Source organism: Meles meles, chromosome 10, assembly GCF_922984935.1.
Source record: "Meles meles chromosome 10, mMelMel3.1 paternal haplotype, whole genome shotgun sequence".
Taxonomy (NCBI): domain Eukaryota; kingdom Metazoa; phylum Chordata; class Mammalia; order Carnivora; family Mustelidae; genus Meles; species Meles meles.
In genome coordinates, this window is record NC_060075.1 from 76,832,262 (window position 1) to 76,857,385 (window position 25,124).

Here is a 25,124-nt window from a genome sequence, read left to right on the forward strand (position 1 = left end):
TTGTCTTTCTTGTTTGGTTCCTGCAGCTAGGACTCCAGTACTCTATTAAATAAGAGTGGCAAGAGTGAACTTCCTTTTCTTGTTCCTAAACATAGAGGAAAATATCTCCATTTTTCACTGTTGAGTGTAATGTTCACTGTGGGTTTTCCATTCTCTCTGGCCTTTATAATGTTGAGGTATATTACCTATAAGCCCACATTTTTGGGGTGGCTTGGTCAGTTAAGTGTCCAACTTTTGATTTCAAATCACGTTATAATCTCAGGATTATGAGATCTATCACCACATCAGGCTCTGTGCTGGGTATGGAGCCTCCTTAAGATTGCCTCCCTCTCCTTTCTCCCCCCTTAAAAGAAACAAAAACAAAAAACAAACTTTTTGAATAAATGTTGAATTTTGTCAGATGCTTTTTCTGCACTTGTTGAAATGATCATGTGATTTTTGTCATTTGTTTTGTTGATGTGGTGTATCACAGTGATTGACTTGTGAATATTGAGTCATCCTTACATCCCTGGAATAAATCCCACTTGATCATTGTGAATAATCTTTTTAATGTATTGTTGAGTGTGGTTTGCTAGTATTATGTTGAGGATCTTTGCATCTGTGTTCATTAGAGATATAGCCCTGTGATTTTCATTTTTTTGTAGAATATATGTTTGGTTTTGGTATAGGGTAATGAATGTCTCATAGAATGTATTTGGAAGCTTTCTTTACTCTTCTGTTTTTTGGAATAGTTTGAGGACACTAGGTATTAACTATTCTTTAAGTGTTTGGTAAAATTCCCCTGTAAATACATCTGGGTCTGGACTTTTGTTTGTTGGAAGTTGTTTGATTATGGTTTCCATTTTATTACTAGTAATTGGTCTGTTCAGATTTTCTATATCTTCATTCACGTTTGGAAAGTGTATATTTTTAGGAGTTTATCCATTTCTTGTAGGTTATCTAAATTCCAAGCATATAAATTTTTCATATTATTCTCTTAGAATTTTTTGTATTTCTGTGGTGTCACTTGTTACCGTTCTTTATTTCTCATTTTCTATCCTTTTTTAATGAGTTTGGCTAAAGGCTTATCCATTTTGTTTATATTTTCAAAGAACCAGCTTTTGGTCTAATCAGCTTTTTTTTTTTTCTCTTTCTATCTAGTCTCTATTTCATTTAGTTATTCTCGATCTTACATAGTTCCTTTTTTCTACTCATCATGGGCTTTGTCCTTATTCTCCTAGTTTCTTTAGGTGTAAAGTTAGATTTTTTTAAATATTTTTCTTCTTGAGGTAGACCTGTATCATTTAAATTTATTTGTTAGAACTGCCTTTCTTATATCCCAAAGATTTTGGACCATTATATTTTTATTTGTCTAGATGTTGTTGTTTTTTTTTAATTTCCTCTGATTTCTTGGTGTCCATTGGCCATTTAGTAGCATGTTGTGTAGCCTCAACATGTGTTTCTTGTGATTGATTTCTAGTTTCATACTGTTGTAGTTGGAAAAGATCCATGATATTTCAGTCTTCCTGATTTATTAAGACTTATTTTATGGCCTTAATGTGGTCTATCCTGGACAATGTTCCACGTGCACTTGAAAAGAATCTGTATTCCATTTTTGGATGGAATGTTCTGTATATACTTTTAGGTCCATCTGGTCTAATGTTTTCTTCAAAGACTCTGTTTCCTTGTTGATTTTCTGTCTGGATGATTTACCCATTAATATAAGGGGTGTTAAAGTCCCCCTTAATGTTTGCTTTTTGCATATAGATGCTCCAGTGTTAGGTTTGTGGGTGTTTACGATTGTTAAACCTTCTTGTTTGAATTTGTCCTTTTATCATCATGTAAATTCCTTATTTGTGTCTTATTACAGTCTTCGTTTTCAAATTTATTTTTGTAAGTTTTTACAACCCAGCTTTTTTTTTTTCTTTTCTTTGTATGGTATCTTTTTTCCATCCTTCTGCTTTCAGTCTTTTTGTGTCCTTAGGTATGAAATTAGTCTCCTGTAGTCAGCATATAGTTGGGTCTTGGTTTTTTATCCATTCTGCCACCCTGTGTCTTTTGATAAGAACATTTAGACCATTTGCATTTAAAGTATAGGTGTGTACTTATTGCCATTTTGCTAATTATTTTTTGGTTGTTTTTGTAGTTCTGTTACTTTTTTTTCTCTCTTGCTCTCTTTCCCTGTGATTGATGACTTTCTGTGTTTTGCTTGGCTTTCTCTTTATTTTTTGTGTATCTATTACAGGTTTTTGATCTGTGGTTACCATGAGGTTCATGTATAATATCTTAGATATATAACAATCTATATTTAATTGATGGTCTTTTAAGTCCAAACACATTCTTTTTTTTTTTTTTTTTTTTTTTTTTTTTTTAAATATTTTATTTATTTATTTGACAGAGAGAGAGGCAGGCAGAGAGAAAGGGAGAAACAGGCTCCCCACTGAGCAGAGAGCCCGATGCGGGGCTCGATCCCAGGACCCCGAGATCATGACCCGAGCCGAAGGCAGAGGCTTAAACCACTGAGCCACCCAGGCGCCCCAAGTCCAAACACATTCTAAAAGAACTTTTTTTGCATTCTAAAAGAACCTTTTCCATCTTTTATGTATATGTTGTCATATTTTACATCTTATTATTCATAATTTTTTTGCTTCTAAGTATCACCTTTTCCACTTAAAAGAAATTCCTTTAACATTTCTTGTAACTGGTTTAATGGTGATGAACTCATTAACTTTCATTCATCGAGAAACTATCTCCCCCTCAATTCTGAATGATAACCTTTCTGAGTTGAATATTCTTGGTGACAGGTCTTTTCCTTTCAGCTCTGAATATATCATGCTACTCTCTTCTGGCCTGCAAAATTTCTGCTGAAAAATCAGCAGATAGCCTTACAGGGTTTCCCTTGTCTGTAACTTTTTTTGTTTCTTCCTTGCTAGTTTTAAAATTTTCTATCTTTAACATATGTCATTTTAATTTTTTTATTTTTATTTTTTTTTTAAAGACTTTATTTATTTGACAGAGAGAGATCACAAGTAGGCAGAGAGGCAGGCAGAGAGGAGGAAGCAGGCTCCCTGCGGAGGAGAGAGCCCGATGCGGGGCTCGATCCCAGGACCCTGAGATCATGACCTGAGCCGAAGGCAGCGGCTTAATCCACTGAGCCACCCAGGCGCCCCAACATATGTCATTTTAAATGCTTGTTTGTCTTATTATGGACCTCCTTGGGTTCATTTGTTTGGAACTCTCTATGCTTCCAGATCCTGGATGTCTGTTTCCTTTCCCCAGTGAAGGAGTTTTTCAGCTATTATTTCTTCACATAAGGTTTCTGTCCTTTTATGTCTCTCCTTTTTGGAAGCCCTATAATGTGAACTTTTGTCCACTTGATGTTGTCTAAGAGATCCCTTAACTTATTCTCATTTTTTCTTTCTTTCACTCTTTTTTTTTGTCTTATGCTGAGTTTGGATGCTTCTAGTACCCTGTTTGCAGGTTGCATAACTGTTCTTCTGCCGCCAAGAATCTACTATTGATTCCCTGTAATATATTTTTCATTTCAATTATTGCATTTTTGAATTTTAATTGTTAGTTTTTTTGTTTTTTTTTTTTAAGTTTTCTATCTCTTTGTTGAAGTTCTCACTCAGTTCTTTTCTCTTCAGTCTGGTTAGCATCTTTGTGATCATTGCTTTCCACTCTATGTGGTGTACTGCTTATTTCTATTTTTTTTTTTTTCTTATTCCTTCATTTGGAGCAACTTCTCTCTCCTAATTTGCTTGACTTTGCCGTGTTTGTTTCTATGAGTTAGTGAGTAAGTACTTTTTTTTTTTTTAATATTTTATTTATTTGACAGAGAGAAATCACAACTAGGCAGAGAGGCAGGCAGAGAGAGAGGAGGAAGCAGGCTCCCTGCGGAGCAGAGAGCCCGATGTGGGGCTCGATCCCAGGACCCTGGGATCATGACCCGAGCCGAAGGCAGAGGCTTTAACCCACTGAGCCACCCAGGTGCCCCGTGAGTAAGTACTTTTACACTTGAGGGAATGGTCTTATTATATGGTCAGACCCTGTGTTGACTCAGTGTGCCTGGTAACTTTGACTGGCTGGAACTATCTCTAGCATGTGCTGGGAGTCCTGGAGTACGCCACATTGGGCTGCCCTGGTGGAATGACCAAAGCTGAAGTGGGCATAGGCCAGGGCAGTCCCAGGGCTCTCCATGAAGAAGGCCCCCTGATAGCATAGCTAAAGCTGAAGTGGGTTCAGGGTGGGGTATCCTGTCCCATGCAGAGGGCATACTAGTGGGATGGCTGAGACAGGGCACAGAACAGAGGTTCCTGGCGTGTTCTCTGTAACAAATAAATTTGAGGTGAGGCACGAGCTGGGGTGTCCCTGGGTGCTCTGCATACTGAGCACTCCGGCAATATAGCTGTAGCTGAAGTGAGCTGGAACTGGGGTGGTCCCTGGGCATTCCACCCAGCAGGTGCCCTGGGAGGATAGCTGAAGCTGAAGTGTGTGCAAGCCTGGGTGTCCAGGGGTGCTCACTGCAGAATGTGCTCTGGCAGGGTGATTGGAGCCAAGGCCAGCATGGGCTGGAGTATCCTGGGGGCACTCCTTGAAGGGGCAGCTTTCCAGGGTGATTGGAGCTGAAACAGGCATGAGTCAGGAGTTCCTAGAGTACTCTGTGCTGGGAGTGAAATGGTATAGGCCTGAGGTGTTCTGCGGTGCTTATGTCTGTGTCACCTTGGCATGACAGCCAGAGCTGTAGTGAGCACCCACCAGGGGTCTCCTGGTGTATATGGCACTGGAGCTGCCTTAGTGGGACTGATAGGTCTGGTGTCAGCTGGACCTGGGACTCACTGAAACTATAGGCCAGCTGTGGCACCCAGACCTTGATCCTGTGCATGCTGTCAGTGTGGAGGGGAACATAAACCATGGTCCTCACCAGCAGCACTGACCCAGAATTCCAGTGGCTCCCTCACTGTTTGGTAGAGGTCTGGGTCTGGATCTTTTATATTTTAGTTGCTCTTTTAAACCTACGCATTTTTTTCTGTGTCCCAGGGCATGTGGAGCTATGGCAGGGCTCACTGAGGTGGCAGCAATGGTGCCCAGAACTGTGCTCCAGTCTGCATTATCAGGGCAGAGGGTGAACATAAACTGTGACACTCATCAGCTCCTCCAGCGTGAAGAGAGGTCCAGCAGCTCCGTGGCTGATGGAATTCTAAGGCTGCATATCTTAAACTGAGACTTTTTTTTTTTCCTATGCCCCAAGTCAGACATATCTGCTCTAGGTTCCTCTGTACTATCTGTTCCCTTTTAAAAGGTGGGAAGGGACAGTAAAGTTTCCCCAAACTGAAAAGGTACTTTGAGACTGAAAAACAAAGTAGGCAATTTTGTACAGCTTACACAGAGTTTTATTCAGGGTAACTTACTGACAAGGGAGGTTTAGCTGGAGAATGATCCATGGCAACTGCATAGTTTTTCTCTGTGAAGTCTGGACTTCAATCCACAGATTTTATAGAATAAGTGGACATGCAAAGGGCATTGTAGTGAGGTTAAAGGGTTTGCATGTACCTCAAAGGGTTCGTGAGCGACTAATTGACAGTAACCTTTAATTAGATTTGTGGCACCTCCTATGTGTGAGGAATGGGAAAGACTGTTATCCTTAACAGATTCATGGGAAGCCAAATTAAGCCTTCCCCTATCCTGAACTTCGCAAGCATTTCTATGGTATGTAGATTGAGTCTCCAAGGGACCTGAAACGCATAGCCCAAGAAGGACCATTAAGTGAAATGAACAAGATGGTGGTCTAAAGATGGAATCAGTACTGTCAGCACTCCCACACTTCCATTACAGTCCCCTGCATTTGGGGTTCCCTTCATTATCTTCTGTCCATCTCTCGCTGTTTTCTGTGTGGTCTCTCTAGCCTTTCTTTATATGTTCTTTTTTTGTGCAGAAGCTGTTCAGTCAGCCCTCAGTTCTTTAAGAGGAATTGCTCTATAAATAGGTGTAGATTTAGTATGTCCAAAGGAGAGGTGAGTTTAGGGTCTTTCTTTGTCACCATCTTGAACCAGAGCTCCACCTTTTCTAGTACATTTTGTGGATGTGTGTGGGGTTTTTCTGTTTTGAGAGGGGTGTTTGGTGGTTTCTGAGGTGATTACAATTAGTATTTTAACTTATAGCAATCTGGTTCAGATTAATACCAATTTAATCTTAGCATACAAAAATTTGCTTTCTTACAACTCCATTCCTTACCTTCTTTGTGCCTTTGTAGTCATACAGATTATATCTTTATATATTGTATGCTTATAAGCAGAGATTTACTTTATTGTTTTATCCATTTTCTTTTATATTTATCCTTGTTACCTTTCCAGTGCTCTCATTTGTTTATGAACTCCAGTTACTCCATGCTCATGAATTGGAGGAATTAATGTTTTTATGTTAATATGTTATTTTTATAACATATATTTTATATATGTTAATATGTTAATTTTATGTTAATATGTTAAAATGTTCGTGCTGTCCATAGCAATCTACAGATTCAATGCAATCTCTACTAAAATACCAATAGCATTTTTCACAGAACTGAAACAAATAATAAAATTTTCATAGAACCAGAGAACCCTGAATAGCCAAAACGATCTTGAGAAAGAACAAAGCTGAAGGTGTTATAATCCTAGAATTTAAAGTATACTGTAAAGTTTGAGTAACCAAAGCAGTATGGTAATGGAAGAGTGAAACAGGATAGATCACATAGAACAGTGGAACAGCCCAGAAATAAACTCACACTTAACATGGTCACTTGATCTGTAACAAAATAGGTAAGAATAACACAATGGGGGGATGACAGTCTCTTCAAAAAATGGTGTTGGGAAAACTAGATGGGTACGTGCGAAAGAACAAAGCTGGACCACTTTTTATACCATGTACAGAGAGAAAATGGATTAAAGACCTAAATGTAAGACCTGGAACCATATAACTTAACAACAACATAGTAAACTTTTGGATGTCAGTCTTAGCAATATGTTTTTCTGGATCATTCTTCTTAAGGGAAAAAGCAAAAATAAGCAGTTAGGACTACATGAAACCAAAATCCTCTTGCAGAGCAAGGGAAACCATCAACAAAACAAAAAGGCAAGCTAGTGAATGGGGGAAGATATTTGCAGATGATTTTTCCAGTAAGAGATTAATATCCAAAACCAATGAAGAACTCATACAAGTTAACATCAAGAACATAGGCAAAGAGATGGACAAAAGATCCAAAAAGACATTTTTCCAAAGGAGATTTACAGATGGCAAACAGACACAAAGATGCTTATTGTCACTAATTATCAGGGAAATGCAATTTAAAACTATAGTGACTTAACACTTCACACTTGTCGGAATGGCTAGTATCAAAAAGGCAAAATATGTGTTGATGAGATTGTGGAGAAAAGGAAATCCTCATGTACCATTGGTGGGAATATAAATGGGGTAGCCACTAAGGAAAACATGGAGGTTCTTCAAAAACTTAAAAATAGTAATCTCACAATCCAGTAATTCCGCTGTGGTGTATTTACCTGAAGAAAACAAAAACACGGGCACATGGGTGGCTCATTGCGTTAAAGCCACTGCCTTCGGCTCAGGTCATGAGGACATGAGGCCCCCCCCAAAATAAATAAATAAAATCTTTTTTTAAAAGTTGGAGCTTGAAGAAAGTACTTACTTATTTTCACATGGGAAAAGATGAAATTGGTTCCCTATTTCACATGCTATTTTAAAAATTCTGCCTGAATTGAAGATTTAAAATCTGTCAGTAACACAGCTTTAAAATACATAGGGAGAAAATGTAGGCATGTATCTTTTGGACTCTTGGGTAAAGAAAGATTGCTTAAAGAAGAATCAAAAATGTTTTGCCTATAAAAGTAAAGATAGATAAACTTCAGTACGATAACAGTAAGAACTTTGACCCTTCTCTCACACCACACACAAAAATCAATTCCAAGTAGATTAATGACTTGAATGTAAGACCTGAAATTATAAAACTCCTAGATGAAAACATAAGGAAAAACTTCATAACATTGATGTTGGCAGTGATTTCATGCATGTAACACCAAAAGCACTCACAGTAAAAGCAAAAGGCAACTTGGACTCATCAAATTAAAAGCCTTCTATACAGCTACAGACAAAATCAACAGAGTGAAAAGACAGTCTATGGGATGAGAGGAAATATTTACAGACCATACATCTGATAGGAGATTCGTATCCAAAATGTATAATGAACTCCTACAACTCAGTAAGAAATAACTAGAATAAAAAACAGGTAAAAGACGTTAATAAACATTTTCCCAAAGAAGACATACAGATGCCCAACAGGAATATGAAGACCCTGAGCATCACTACCAGCAAATGAAATCAAAGTCACAGGATATCACTTCATACTTTTTATGATGGCCATTATTAAAGACAAAAACAGAAAAATACAAGTGCTCATGGAAATGAAGAAAATGAGAACCCTGTGCATTATTTGTAAAATGGTATAGCTGCTATGGAAAATGGTATTGGTTCCTCAAAAAATTTAAAATAGAACAACAATATTATTTACCAATCCCACTTCTGGATATTTATCTAAAATTACTGAAATTGGAATCTAGAAATATTTGAACTCCCACGTTCATTGCATTATGCATAGTTCAAGAGATGGGAACAATTTTGAGTTTCTTGCCCATCAGTAGATGAAATGATAATGAAAATTTTGTATATACATATAATAGAGTATTTGCCTTTTTAAAAGAATTTTTAAAGATTTTATTCATTTGAGAGAGAGAGAGAGTGCGCCTAAGCTGAGGGGAGGAGCAAAGAGGGAGGGAGAAGTAGGCACCTTGTGGAGCAGGGAGCCAGAGTGGGGCTCTATCCTAGGACCCTGAGATCATGACCTGAGCTGAAGGCAGATGCTTAACCAACTAAGCCACCTGGGCATCCCTAGCCTTTTTAGAGAAGATTTTATTTACTAATTTTATAAAGAAAGAGGGATGCACAAGCAGGGGGAGGGCAGAGGGCGAGAGAATCTCAAGCAGACTCCACAGAGTGTAGAGCCCAATGCTGGGATTGATTCCATTACCCTGGGATCATGACCTGAGCTGGAACCAAGAGTCAGACATGTAACCCACTGAGCCACCTAGCTGCCCTTATGTAGACTTTTAAAATTAAGGAAATCCTGTCATATGATATTTGACAGAATATTATGCTGGGTAAAATAAGTCAGTCACAGCAGAAATATTGCACGTTTTCCCTTACATGATGTATCTAAACTAGTAAAATTCTTTTTTTTTTTTTTAAGATTTTATTTATTGGACAGAGATCATAAGTAGGCAGAGAGGCAGGCAGAGAGAGGGAGAAGCAGGCTCCCTGCTGAGCAGAGAGCCTGATGTGGGGCTCAATCCCAGGATGGTGGGATCATGACCTGAGCTGAAGGCAGGGGCTTTAACCCACTGAGCCACCCAGGTGCCCCTAAACTAGTAAAATTCTTAAAGGAGAAGGTAGAATGGTGGTTGCCAAGGGAAGAGATGTTCATCATCATTTACTGAGCAGGGGAAGGTAAATCAAGACTGTGAGATAACATTTAACATAAATTTGAAAAAATTAAAAATTCCAATTATATGAAGTATGTATGATTTACTATCTTCTGACTTGGATATTCCCCTAATTCTTTTTTGTTTTTCAAATTTTTATTTAAATTCTAGTTAACATATAGTGTAATACTGGTTTCAGGAGTTGAATTTAGTGATTCCTCACATATAACACCCAGTTGTCAACATAAGTGCCCTCCTTAATATCCGTCATCCATTTGGCCCATTCCCTGCCCACTTCCCCTCCATCAACCCTTAGTTTGTTCTTTATAATTAAGAGTGTCATGGGGTGCCTGGGTGGCTCAGTGGGTTAAAGCCACTGCCTTCGGCTCAGGTCATGATCCCAGGGTCCTGGGATCGAGCCCTGCATCGGGTTCTCTGCTCGGCGGGGAGCCTGCTTCCTCCTCTCTCTCTGCCTGCTTCTCTTCCTACTTGGGATCTCTGTCTGTCAAATAAATAAATAAAATCTTAAAAAAAAAAAAGAGTGTATTATCGTTTACTTCCCTCTTTTTTTTCCTTATGTTCATCTGTTTTGTTTCTTAAATTCTACATATGAGTGACATCACAGTGGTATTTGTCTTTCCCTGACTTATTTTGCTTAGCATAATGCACTCTCACTTCATCCACATCATTGCAAATGGCAAGATTTCATTACTTTTTTTTTTTTAAGATTTTTATTTATTTATTGGACAGAGAGAGATCACAAGTAGGCAGAGAGGCAGGCAGAGAGAGTGAGAGGGAAGCAGGCTCCCTGCCGAGCAGAGAGCCCGATGCGGGACTCGATCCCAGGACCCTGAGATCATGACCTGAACCGAAGGCAGCGGCTTAAACCACTGAGCCACCCAGGCGCCCTTAGATTTCATTACTTTTGATGACTAATATTCATGTGTGTGTGTGTGTGTCCACACACATATCCCCCACATTTCCTTTATCTATTCTTCAGTCAGTGGATATTTGGGCTGTTTCCATAATTTGGCTATTGTTGATAATGCTGTTGTAAATACCAGGGTGCATGTGCCCTTTCAGATCAGTACTTTTGTATCATTTGGATAAATACCTATTATTGTAATTATTGTATTTATTGTAACTACTAGATAAGGGTAGTTCTATTTTTAACTTTTTTGGAACTTCCATACTGTTTTCCAGAGTGGCTGCATGAGCTTGCATTCCCACCAACAGCGTAAGAGGGTTCCCCTTTCTCCACATCTGTGCCAACACCTATTGTTTCCTGTGTTATTAGTTTTAGCCATTCTGACAGGTGTGAGGTGGTATCTCTTTGTGGTTTTGATTTGTATTTCCCTGATGCAGAATGATGTTGAGTATCTTTTCTTGTGTCTGTTGGCCATCTGGATGTCTTCTTTGGAAAAGTATCTATTCATGTCTTCTGCCCATATCTTAACTGGATTATTTGGTTCTTTTGGGTGTTGAGTTTGATAAGTTCCTTATAGATTTTGGATACTAACCCTTTATCACAGAGGCCATTTGCAAATACCTTCTCCCATTCCACAGGCTGCCTTTTAGTTTTGTTTACCGTTTCCTTCACTGTGCAGGAACTTTTTATCTTAATGTCCCAATAGTTCATTTTTGCTTTTGTTTCCCTTGCCTTTGTAGATGTGTCTAGTAAGAAGTTGCTATTCCCGAGGTCAAAGAGTTGCTGTCTGTGTTCTCCTCTAGGATTTTGATGGATTTTTTTTTTTTTTTTTTTTTGGTCTCACATTTAGATCTTCCCTCCACTTTGAATTTATGCTGTGTGCAGTGTAAGAAAGTGGCCTAGTTTCATTCTTCTGCATGTGGCTGCTCAGTTTTCCCAACACCATTTATTGAAGAGAACTTTTTTTTTCCATTTGATATTCTTTCCTGCTCTGTTGAAGACTACTTGACCATATAGTTATAGGTCTTTTTCTGATTTTTTTTCTTTTCCATTGATCTTTGTGTTGTTTTTGTACCAGTACCATACTGTTTTGATGACTACAGCTTTGTAATGTAGATTGAAGTCCAGAATTGTGATGCCTCCCACTTTGCTTTTCTTTTTCAAAGTTGCTTTGGCTATTCAGGGTCTTTTGTGGTTCTGTGCAAATATTTTAGGATTGTTTGTTCCAGTTCTGTGAAAAATGCTGGTTGATATTTTGATAGGGACTGCATTAAATGTGTAGATTGGTTTGGGTAGTATAGACATTTAAACAATATTTGTTCTTCCAATTCATGAGTATGGAATGTTTTTTCATTTCTTTGTATTACCTTCAGTTTGATAAGTGTTCTGTAGTTTTCATAATACAGGTGTTCCACCTCTTCGGTTAGGTTTATTCTTAGGCTTATTCTTATGGTTGTTGGTGCAGTTGTAAATCGGTTGGTGCACTTGATTTCTCTTTCTGCTTCTTCATTATCGGTGGATAGAAATGCAACAGATTTCTCTACATTGATTTTGTATACTGCTACTTTGCTGAATTCGTGTATCAGTTCTAGTAACTTGCAGGGGCGGGTAGTCTTTGGGCTTTCTATATAGAGTATCATGTCATAGTGAAAGTTTGACATCTTCATGGCCAATTTGAATGCCTTTTATTTCTTTATGTTGTCTGATTGCTGAGGCCCGGACTTCCAGTACTATGTGAAATAGCAGTGGTGTGAGTGGACATCCCTGTCTTGTAGCTGATCATAGAGGAAAGTCTCTCAGTTTTTCCCCATTGAGGATGATAGGAGGGAAGTACATTGATAGGACTGTAAAGAATTTAAAGCCCTGGAGAATACATCATAAGTTCTAGACAGTCCACTAAGATTATTACTTCCACTTTTTTTCCAACTACCCCCAAATCTTTGCCTGTATTATTCTTTTTTTCTCCACTTTATTTTTCAAAAAGATTCAAAGACTAATTTCACAGATCTAATTGTACGTAGATACATGTTATGATCTTAAGAGATTGCTAATATATTTTTCTAAACTACATTTATATAAAGAAGTAATAAAAAAATCCAATAACCTTAAAAAAAATAAAAAAAAATCCAATAACCTTAATTCTAAGTTCTAAAATGTTACATCTAAATTTCTCACTTTTTCCCCTTAACATTCTGTAACAATTACTAGACACATAACTCTCTTTCTGGCTTTAGTTTCAGGTTTGAGCATATTCAGGTGCCAGCTTTGCTGGAATAGATGTCAAAACAAAGCATTGCAGGTCTTTTATTTCTGGAGGAGGAATGTACCTATATTCTAGCATGTGTATATTTTCCCACTTATTCATGTTCATATAAAAGAATGTTAGGAGTATTTTCTTAGACTTGGAGATTCTGCATATGTTTCACAAACCTAAAAAATCCTGTTGTTCAGATTTTTCCATATACAGAAAAATAAAAAACAGTAAAAATACGTTATACTTACCACCTAGATTTAGCAGATTATTAACTTAGGATATTTATTTTTCTGAAGTATTATGAACTACAACTATTACAACACTTTAGCCTTTAATATTTATAATATGAATTTCTTAAAAAAAAAAAAAGACCCTTCCGTTATAATTGGTATTAAACTGGTATTGGTATAATACCATTATCTCACCAAATAATAATAATTTTTAATATTATCTAATATCCAGCCCATGTTCAGACCATATTCAGATTTCTTTATGTACTCTCAAAATGACTTTTAAAATTTTATTTATTTGAACCAGGATGTATCTGGTTGGTGACTCTCAGAAGATTCCCTTATTCTAGAACAGTTCTCCCTTCCCTGCTACCTATTTCCCAACTTAATTTCGTTGTTAAAGAATGAAGACAATAGTCCTATATGGAACTTCAATCTCTATTTTGTGGCATTCTTTACCCTGTTACTTTAGTCTCTGAATTTTCTATAAATTGGAACTTAAATCTAATGGATTGTTTAGATTAAAATTAAAGGTTCTTTTCCCCACAAAATGCTTTACAGATAATCCTGGTTACATAATTTTGTGTCACAAAATCTAGTTGACTCGTGATACCAAGACTGATCAGCATGTTCAGCTTCTAGAATTTTTTGTTTTGTTTTGAAATGATAAGAAACAAATAGGTTCCACTGCCTGGTGGTTCAGTCAGTTAAGCATCCGATTCTTGGTTTCAGCTCTGGTCACGATCCCAGGGGTCATAAGACCGAGTACCATGTCTGGTTCCACGCCCAGTGTGGAGCCCAACTGGACTTAAACTCATGACCCTGAGATCAAGACCTGAGCTAAGATAGAGTCTGACACTTAACTGAACAACCCAGGTGCTTTGAGAATTTTTTTTTCAAGCAGAATAAATTTACTGGGACAATGTGAAGATTTATAAGTGAAGCTTAATAAATGAAGTTTATTATACTATTTTTTAAAGATTCTATTTATTTGAGGAAGAAAGAGCAAGCATGAGCTTGCTCGTGGGAGGGGCAGAGGAAGACAGAGAAACAGACTCTCCTCTGGGCAGGGAGCCAGGCTGACACAGGGTTTGATCCCAGGACCCCAGAATCAAGAGCCAAAGGCAGACACTTCACAGACTGAGCCACCCAGGTGCCCCAAAGTTTATTATACTATGAAGTTTTATAAATGAAATTTAATAAATGTAATATGAGCATTTGTGGAATGCTTTTCATAATCCTCAAAGCACTTAATAAAAGGTATTCAATAAATATTTGTTGATTTGTCTTTTTCCTTGTTTTTTTTAAAGATTTTATTTATTTGACAGAGATCACAAGCAGACAGAGAAGCAGGCAGAGATAGAGGAGGGAAGCAGACTTCCCACTGAGCAGAGAGCCTGATGTGGGGCTTGATCCCAGGACCCTGGGATCATGACCTGAACCAAAGGCAGAAGCTTTAACCCACTGAGCCACCCAGGCACCCCTGTTGATTTGTCTTTTAAGGTTTTTTTACATGCTCCTTTCCTTGAGGTTCTCCCTTTCTGGTGTGAAAAGATAAGATAATTACTTTCATTTTTCACTACAGATTTTCAGCTACTAATGTTACAAACAATAAAATATTGGAGCATAGAGTTGAGGAAAAGACTTAAACCAGGTGAGTAATAATAAAAGTCTAAAGAAACAATTAAACCACCATTCATTTTTATAAAGTTGATTATTGGAATAATTGATAAAATTGGAATATAAACTACAGAGTATTAAGTTTCCTCAATTTGATAATGCTACTGTGAAATATAAGAATATTCTAAGGTAATTAGAATAACAGGGTGTGTTGTATGCAAACTACTTTCAAACTGTTCATAAAAAAATAAGTGGTATGTAACGAGAGAGAGAGTTTGGTGAAATTCTGGGTTAATAGGATCTCATTTATTTCCAGTGGAAGTGTAAATTGGTCCCTCCTTTCTGGAAAGCATTTTGGCAATTTGTCTCAGGTTTTTAGCTGAGCCTCACAATCTTACTTTTTCTTCTGTAGTAATTCTAGGAAGACTACAAAAAGTTATGTGTATGGAGATATTTATATAAGAGTGTATGAGTAAATGAATAAGGAAAATTTGACAGTAATATAGTATCTAATAATATGAGACTGATAAATATAAAAAACTGTATTAAAAATGACAATGTACCTATATATTTATTGATACAGTGTCTGTATTTTTAAGTGCCCACTCTGGCTACTAAGCAATAGAAATATATATATATTTTTTTATATTTTATTTGAGAGAGAGAGTGCTTGGTCGCAAGAGCAGGGGAGGGGCAGAGGAAGAGGGAAAAGCAGAGAATCTCAAGCAGACTCTGCACTGAGTACATGGTACTCGGTCTTATGACCCCTGGGATTGTGATCTGAGCTGAAACCAAGAGTCAGACACTTAACTGACTGAGCCACCCAGGCAGTGGAACCTATTTATGTTTCTTTAAACAAGATCTTTTAAAAAGATGCATGTACACAGATATATGAATATTTGTACATATTTGACTAGTAAACATGTAATTTGTATGTACATGTGTGTCTGTATTATATGTATTATATGCATATGGACATGCATTTAAATGTATTTGTGTGTACATAGACATTTGGAAAGATGACACTTACGTTGCTAGTGGTTATTTTTGAAGAAAAGGTTTATAAGTGATTTTTATACTTTCTTATATTAACTGGCTTTTTGCAAAGGAGTATATGTTTTCTCACCAAATTTTTCTAAGATAATGCTTCTTTTGAAGACTATATGTTTTTATTTTATACCTTCATAGCAACTTTTGGTGTGCAGTACAAATAGTGGTATATTTGCTAACTCTCCATTAGATGAGAGTATCTGAGTAGTTCTTATGAGGCTAAATGCACAAATTCTGAGACTTAACTAGTCGGGTGCCTTCATTCTGTTATATGGCCAGAGTCTGTTTCCTTACTGCTCTCTTACCTGTCTTATAAATATGTTGCTGCTCACACAGCTAAAGTGCATTTGGAAAATCAGAGTACGTATTTTGTTAATGACAGTTGTGTATTGCCTTTGTATAGAACTTGGGTATTCATTTTTGATACTGGTCAATATGTGCTTTGATATTAATACTGGTTGTTTTTATAGTTTATTTAATTTATGGCAATCAAACTTAAAGGCATGTTTATTAAGCTTTTATTTTACATCTTTTCCTTAACAGATTTTTCTTCAGTCAGTTAAAAATATGGATCCTGAATCAGAGGGACCACAGATTATCAAAGTGACACCTCTTCAACAAATGCTTGCTTCTTGCAGTGGAGCTATACTGACATCACTAATGGGTAGAATAATGTTACTGTTGTAGATTATGTAACTGAATGATTTCCATTTGAGGTTACCATCTGTGAAATAATGCTAAAATTATCGTTCATGCTGCATCATGTTCTCTCTCCATGAGCATGGTAACGTGAAAAGAATCTTGGACAGAGAATCAAGAGGCTTGAATTTTATTCCTTGCTTTGCCATTTGCAGGCTAAGTGCCTTTTGGGATAGTCCCTACTTCTCTCTGAAACTCACTTTTTTTCATCTATAGAAGTAGGGGCTGAGACTAGGAGTTCTTTGAGGTTCCTGTCAATATTGAATTTTTATAACTCTGCTAGCCTTTTTTAAAGTAGAAAGAAGATAGAATAAAATTTGGTATAATGAATAATACAAAATTTGGCAAATTATGGTAGAAACAGATACAAATTGTGTTTTCCTTTGCTTGCATTAACCATGAATTTCTTTAATTCCTCTGGGCCACATTTTTCTGGTTTTTTAATCCATTTCTTTCAGAGAAAGACAAATGACTTAGGTGATAGTTTGTATTTCAGTGGTTTTTAAGTTGGCCAGTTTATTTAAGATTGATGATTAGAACAAATGTATTGCTTTCATGTGTAGTATTTTACTTTAGGTCAGAATGTTAGTGTTGCAAAGATTTTAGAGATCATCTAATGATTTACCATGACCTCCTCATTCTTAGAGGGGGAGAAGTTTTCTTAGAACCACTATTTGGCCTTTTTTTTTCCTACCAGGATAAAATAGCATGTACATTAAGACCATTCTCCTTTACCATGCTGTTCCTGAATGGAGTAACACTGTGTGGTAGTAAAGATGATTTCTGGCTAGCTTATTCAAATCTTCATTATGTATAGTTTTTATTTGATACAGATTTAACAGATGAGGAAGACTAGTATTGTTTGATTATTGATTAGTTATAATACAGAGTTATTCTCAAATTTTTACATAGTCTTCCAAAACACTTATTCTTTACCTTAGATGATGTATTTTCTTTAAAATACTAGTATTTTAGTTTTAACATTGATGGAATTATTGTTATAGAAATATTATAAATGACAGTTTAGTAGTCATGAGAGAAATCATTACATTGTCTTCTCATTGATCCTCTTTAAACAGAATTCAGGGTCAAAAAATGAGAATGTTAAATTTAAAACCATTTTAAGGTAATAATCTTACTTATTATATAATCATGAAGAGAAGTCGATTTGATATATTTTGTGAATTTTGGACAAATATCTGTACCATTTACAGGTATCACTGCCTAATTAAAATTTATGTTTCTTCATAGTGACACCCCTTGACGTTGTTAAAATTCGACTCCAAGCCCAAAGCAACCCATTCTCCAAAGGTATGTGTAATAGATACCCTGAAAATATTGTTAGGCTTTTAAGTGTTACTTTATTCATTTTTGTTTGAATAATTTTTTTGTTAATTTTTAAAAGCTCATACCTCCTTACACTCAGGCAGAAATTTTTTTTCAGTACTTGTACATCATGGGGTCTAGCCAGAAAATAAGTAATATATAAAACAGTCATAACACTTTTATATACCTAATTAAAGCATAGAATGGTTTAATATTTGAGTATGTGTCTCACAAGTAAGACCAGAATTCTAAGCATAAGGGGCCTTAGAATCTAGCTTCCTTCATAGTCCAAAAGCTGTGCACATTCTAAAACATTCATCAACAGTCATCTAACTGTTGCTTGAATATAGTGGTAGAAAATGATTATTCTATCAGGCAGCTTAGTTAATTGTTGGCCAGTATAATTTATATGAACTTGAAAAGAGTAGTTACACATCTTTATTAGATGGGCAAAAATAGCCATTCCTTGATAAACCTTTTACAGTTTTATAAAGATTATGGCAAACATGTTTAAATAGCAGAAAACAGACTGCTTGGACTGTGAGAATGTTGGCTCAGACAGAAATGCCACTCTGATGAGCACAGCACTGAGATGGAATGAACAACAGTTATAGTTCAGATGGAGGACAGGATAGATGGATTGTAGGAGGAGACTAAAAGGAAAGCAGTTTCCTACACACTTAAGAAATCCTTAAAAGCAGAAGGAGACACTTAGACCTATGTATACGAGACTCATATATATGGTTGAACAGAAAAGATAATTTTGGCAGCCAGGGTGAGTCCAATAATGGGAAAGGGTAGCTATGAGGGAAAGTTGAGGTAAATTAACAAGAAGCTGGCAAATACCTAGAATGAGCAGCATAAATACAGAGAAAGAGTCAACATAGCACTGTTTGCATTGATAGAGAAGAACTTTTTTTTTTAAGATTTTATTTTATTTATTTGACACAGAGAGAGCCCAAGCAGGGGGAGTGGCAGGGAAAGAGAGAAGCATGCTCCCTGCAGAGCAGGGGGAGCCAAGTGTGGGACTCCATCCCAGGAAGCCAGGATCATGGCCTGAGCCTAAGGCAGTCGCTTAACCAACTGAGCTGCCCAGGCACCCGAAAAGAACTTTTTTAAATTGTCTATTTTTCTAATTGAGGTTAATTTACATATAACATTGTATTAGTTTGAGGTGTGCCATGTGATGACTTGATGTTCATATTGACTTCATATTGCAAAAAGATCACCACAGTAAGTTTAGTTAGTCCCCTCACAAAATTAACAATTTTTTTCATGCTAAGAGAATTTTTAACATCTACTCTCTTAACAAGTTTCAGATGTCCATTAGATTTCTGCATATGTTTATATAATGTGTATATACAGATATGTATGTTTAATGTATGTGTAATTCAAAAAAAATTTTTTTTTGTCTGAATTTCCCTTGGGTACCAGAGTTTTCTTGTTGTCAAGTGAAGAAGATGTATACCTATGTGCTCATTTCAAAACAGGTTTTCCTCCTTGATATTCCTATGCATTCCCTCAGATACCCTAAAAGAATTTATTTCTGTGTGCATTTGCTTACTACATTTATGAAAACATAAAATTCATCAATTTACTCAATTACTTTTCACCACTTTGAGTTGAGGCCAGTTCTTTGTCATTAGGTAAATTAATTTACGTATTTTTCATCATAAATGGTAAAAACAAAGTTGTTATCTCTTTTCATAATTTTCTAGTCCACTCATTATACTTTGAATTTGTTCCTCTGTAACAATAGTACAGTTTTGTGAAATAATTTTTGACTGTTGGGGCCTTCTTTGTTAGGAAAATGTTTTGTGTATAGTAACGGACTTATGGATCATCTGTGTGTCTGTGAAGAGGAGGGCAGCAAAGCGTGGTATAAGAAACCAGGACGTTTCCAGGGCACATTGGTAAGGAGATTGTGTTATTTATAATTACATTATGTTTTCTGTTTTTATATTTAATCTGTGTATGAAAGATCTACCAGTTGCAGATGAGTATTAAATCCATGATATAGTTAGCACACTTAACAGTTAAAACGTAGATGTTGAGGCAGGAAAAGGGAAGTACTTCTTTGCTTTTAATTAACTTTTTACTTTCATCTGTTAATGCTTTTTTATGTGGAAAGAAAAAATGGAGTCAATTTTTTAAAACTTCTTAATTAGAAAAAATTATGTATGTATGTATGTATTTTATTTGAGAGATTACCTGCATGCAAGGAGGGGTGTGGGGCATGGGGAGAGAGAATCCACAAGCAGACTCCCTGCTGAATGCGGAGCCTGACTCGAAGCTTAATCCCACAACCCTGAGATGATGACCTGAGTCAAAATTGAGAGTTGGCCATTTTACCAACTGAGCCACCCAGGTGCCCCTAAACTATTTTATTTTAACATATTTGTAGATAATACTCAACTTTAAGAAAAATACACAGACAGATCCCTTGTATAAAAGCAGTACAATATCACAACCAGGATACTGACTTTGATACATTAAAGGTATAGAACAATTCTATTGCCACAGCATCCTTCCTGCTCCCCTGTTAAAACCACCTGCATTTCCTTTGTGCTCTCATCTGCTCCTTAACTCCTGGCAGCTGTTAATGTGTTCTTCATTTATATCATTTTCTCAGTTCAAGAATGGAATGATAACATATATATATAACATTTTTGAATTAGTACTTTTCACTTAACATAATTATCTGGCAATTCATCCAAGTTGTTGCATTTATCAATAGTTAGTTCCTTTTATTGCTCACTAGTTCCAGGGTATTGATGTACCAGTTTGTTTTCTCAGTTGTGGCCAGTTTAGAGCTTTTTCAAATAAAGCTGCTACATAAACTCATTCTCAAGTTTTTGTGTGAAAGCAAATATTAAAACAACAACAACAAACCACTCACTGGTTTTCTCTGGGAGCACTGTTTACAACACTATAAACCAGATATGTGGGTTTTTTTCATCTGTGCCAAGCAATTCCTCAGTTACCAGTGAACACCAACCAGGTATCCTATAGTTTAAGTCAATACTGACACCATAAGACTGCTCCCACTTCAGATGACAGCCACAGGCCAGGTTGTCACCTGTGTTTCTGACTAACTGGCTGTAAATCAGAGTGTCCCACAACCCCCTTTCGTGGATTCAGTGAATTGCTAGAATAGCTCACAGAACTCCAGAAAACAGTTTACTAACTAGGTGACCAGTTTTTGATGAAAGGATACAACTCAGGAGAAACCAGTTAGAAGAGATGCATAGGGCAGGGCTTGAGGGGTGGGTGTGGAACTTCCTTCTCTTGGTGTGTCACCCTCCTTGTACCTCCATGTGTTCACCAACCTGGAGGCCTCCAAGCCCTACAGTTGAGGGATTTTTATGGAGGCTTTCTTATACAGATGTGATTGATCAAATTTGTTATAAATAACAAAAGATACTCTTTTCACCTTTATTCTCTGGATCTGTTTTAGGACTGAGAACAAAAGGCTGAATATTGGGGCGCCTGGGTGGCTCAGTGGATTAAGCCTCTGCCTTCGGCTCAGGTCATGATCTCAGGGTCCTGGGATCGAGCCCCGCATCGGGCTCTCTGCTCCTCGGGGAGCCTGCTTCCTCCTCTCTCTCTGCCTGCCTCTCTGCCTGCTTGTGATCTCTCTCTCTGTCAAATAAATGAATAAAATCTTTAAAAAAAAAAAAAAGGCTGAATATTATAACAAAAGATGCTTCTATTGTTTTTTGTCAATTAGGAAATTACAGTGGTTTTAGGAACTGTGTGCCAGGAACCATAGACAAAGACTAAAATGTATTATTTCTTTTTTTTTTTTTTAACTTTACAAAATGTATATTTCTAATTATAAATCATAATATCACCATAAGTCTTTGTTTCTCTAGGATAAATACCCAGGAGTGCAGTTGCTAGGTCATATGATAGCTGTATGTTTATAGTTTAAGAAACTGTTCTCTAGACTGGTGGTACCATTTTGCGTTCCCAGCAGCAGTGTGTAACTCTTCTCATTCCTTGACATCCTCACTAGCCTTTGATGTTGTCACTATTTTTATTTTAGTGGTTTTGAGAGATACATAACGATAACTCACTGTGTGGTTTTAATACACATTTCCTTAGTGGCTACTGATATAGAACATCTTTTCATATGCTTATTATTTATTAGTATATCCTCTTCAGTGAAATGGCTCTTCATGTCTCCTCTCCATTTTCCAATTGAACTGTTTGTATTTTTACTGATAAGTTTTCAGAACTGTTTATAAAATCTAGACAATAATCCTGTTGAGTGTGGATTTGCAAATAATTTTTCCACTCTCTGACTTTTATTTTCATCCTCTTTAAAGGGGTCTTTCATGGAATTAAAGTTTAATTTTGAGGAAGTTCAATTTATCATTTTTTTTTCTTACTTTAGGTGTCAAATCTAAGAATGCTTTTTCTTTAGATCTGAAGATTTTCTCCTGTTTTTTTTCCTATAAGTTTTACAGCTTAATGTTTTATATTTAAGTCCTTGATCCATTTGGAGTTATTATTATAGGAGGTATGAATCTGAGGTTTACTTTTTTCATTGTTTCTGTTCATTTTGCCTTTGGTTGTCCAGTTTCATTTGTTGAAAGCTGTCTTTCCTCCAGTAAGGTGCTTCTGCACATTTGTCCACAATCATTTGGGCACACTGTGTAGATCTATTTTGGGGCTCTTTATTCTTTCTCATTTATTTGTCTATTACCTATTTCAGTAGCACACAGTCTTTTTTTTTTTTTTTAAGATTTTTTTTTAATTTATTTGACAGAGAGAGATCACAGGCAGGCAGAGAGACAGGCAAAGAGAGAGGGGGAAGCAGGCTCCCTGCTAAGCAGAGAGCCTGATGTGGGGCTTGATCCCAGGACCTTGAGATAATGACCTGAGCTAAAGGCAGAGGCTTAACCCACTGAGCCACCCAGGTACCTCAGCGCACAGTCTTAATTACTGTACATATATAATAAGTCCTGCAATCAGGTAGACTGATTTCTCCCTCTTTATTCTTATCTTTCAATATTTTTCAACATTTCAATGTTCAAAGTTGTTTTAATCACTCCTAAAGTTCCTTTGCCTTTTCATATAAATTTTAGAATAATGTTTTTATATCTGTAAAAAAAACTCACTAAGATTTTTATAGAAATTGTGTTAAACCTAAATAACATCTTTACTGTGTTGACAATGAATTGAATAAACAAGAGAAAATCAAAGTGAACTACGTATGTACAGGGGCTCCAGAAGAAAATGTACCCCACAGGCAGGCAGTTGAGGTTTATTTGTCATCCACAGTCAAAAAGGGGAAAGGGTCTGGGATTTCAAGGAAGGAAGACAATTCACTGCAAGGTGAAAAAGTAAATGTTTGGTAAACAGGTGTGTGCTGGGCCACACAGAAGCAGTTGGGTAGGGGCACCTGGCTCAGTGGGTTAAAGCCTCTGCCTTGGGCTCAGGTCACAATCCCACCATGCTGCGATCAAGCCCCGTGTTGGGCTCTCTGCTCAGTGGGGAGCCTGCTCCCTCCCTCTCTCTCTGCCTGCTACTCTACCTACTTGTGATCTCTCTGTGTTAAATAAATAAAATCTTAAAAAAAAAAAAAGAAAAGAAAGAAACAGTGGGGCACAGAGAGGAATTTTAGCAGACTTTGCTAGGTTCCTTCCTGTCTACTACACCTAGTTTATATTACACTATAGTTATCTATGGTGATAGCTCCCTTTCTAAACTTTTAGACAGAGGGAAGGTCAAAAGGTTCTTCCTGAACTTCCTGTTTCTTAAAAATATTCAGCCTAAAATAGTTTACATGCCAAAGAGTTGCATTTTGTGGTTGCCAAGTTTTGTTCCCCTATAACAGCATAAAATTAAGTTTTTTTTTTTAACTATTCTGTCAGTTTTTATCTTTTAGTTGATGTATCTGAACTATATTTCATAGAGTTACAGATACTGTAGGACTTAACCCTTGTTAGAAAACAAAATTCAGCTGAGTAAATTTGAAGATCTAATTGGCTTTATTCAACAATTCATTATTTGGGCGGCATTGCATCTAGCAAGTAGAAAGGATCTCTGAGAAGACTTTATAGACAGAAGACTTATAGGCAGAAGAAGATGGGGCTAGAAAGTTATTACTCTAACAAAGAATAGATTGTTACAGGCAATGTCCCCTTACTCTGAGGGCAGTTGGGACTCTCTCAGGCATATTACCTCACTAGTGCTAACTTGGTAATGACACATTGACGGGTTAAAGGTCATGTTCTTGGTAGAGGCAGAAACTGCATTTAGCTTAGGTATTGTCAGTGTGCTGACGTTGGGGCTAGTATAAGTGACTCCATTTGGGACCTGTTGTCTCATTGTTAACAGCCTGACATTTCCTTTTTGGGCTTTTTGTTTTGTTTTTTTAGATTTTACTTATTTAAGAGAGAAGGAGTAAGAGAGAGTATGAGTGGGGGGACGGTTAGAGGGAGAGGGATAAGCAGACTCCATGCTGAGCAGGAAATCCAACTTGGGGCTTGATCCCAGGACCCCTGGATCATGACCTGAGCCAAAGGCAGGTACCTAACTGACTGAGCCACCCAAGCACTCCTTCTCTTTGTTTTCTGTTGCTGTTTTTATGCATTACTTGAACATTTTTTAGAATTTCCTGTAGTTTTGGTGTGTATATTTCTTTACTGAGTCTTCCTTATTTTTTGTTTTGAATGTGTTCATAAATGATCATTCAGTGATTTTTTTTAATAATTTCTTTTTTTTTTTTAAAGATTTTATTTATTTATTTGACAGACAGAGATCACAAGTAGGCAGAGAGGCAGGCAGAGAGAGAGGGAGGAAGCAGGCTCTCCACTGAGCAGAGAGCCCGATGGAGGGCTCGATCCCAGGACTCTGAGATCATGACCTGAGCTGAAGGCAGAGGCTTTAACCCACTGAGCCACCCAGGTGCCCTCATTCAGTGATTTTCATGTTGACCACTTTAAAATCTATGTCAGATAATTTTAATATTCTTATCTCATTGTTGGCATCTGTAGTCTTTTTTCATTTTAGTTTGACATCTTCTTGGTTCTTAGAATGACAAATGATTTTTTTATTGAAACCAGGAAATTTTGTGTATTACATTGTGAATCTCATTTAAATATTATATTTTAACTGGCTTTTTTGACACTTAGAGGAAAGGGGTTCCACCTTGTTAGTGCTGGGTATAGCTGGAAGTTCAGGTTCCTTAATTAGCATCCACAGACACACCATGTTGTGGAGAACCTCTTTACTGTTGGACAGGTGCGATGATCTGAATGTTGAAGTCAGCCCAAAATTTATACGTTGAAATCCTAATGCCTGAAGTGATGGTATTAGGAGTGGAGCTGAAGTTGATGAGGTCATGAAGGCAGGGACCTAAGGAATTAGTGACCTTGTAAAAGAGTCCCAAAGTGCCCTTGCCCTTCAACTATGTGAGGATACAACAAGAAATCAGAGACCTGGAAGAGGGTCCCTCTGACCTAGCTGGTACCCTGATCTGGGACTTCCAGCCTCCA

The 25,124-nt window shown here is 36.9% G+C and overlaps 1 protein-coding gene across 4 annotated transcripts in view; it reads left to right on the top strand.

Annotated features, from left to right (window-relative positions):
• Positions 1-25,124, top strand: part of SLC25A40 (solute carrier family 25 member 40) — a 57,482-nt gene that overhangs the window by 8,027 nt on the left and 24,331 nt on the right. For all 4 annotated transcript variants that reach the window (XM_046020543.1, XM_046020544.1, XM_046020541.1 and 1 more), the window contains 4 exons: positions 14,507-14,575; positions 16,135-16,255; positions 17,542-17,601; positions 19,423-19,529. In XM_046020543.1, coding sequence (XP_045876499.1) covers positions 16,159-16,255; positions 17,542-17,601; positions 19,423-19,529 — 264 coding nt within the window. In that variant the 5' untranslated portion in view covers positions 14,507-14,575; positions 16,135-16,158. The remainder of the gene's footprint in view (positions 1-14,506; positions 14,576-16,134; positions 16,256-17,541; positions 17,602-19,422; positions 19,530-25,124) is intronic.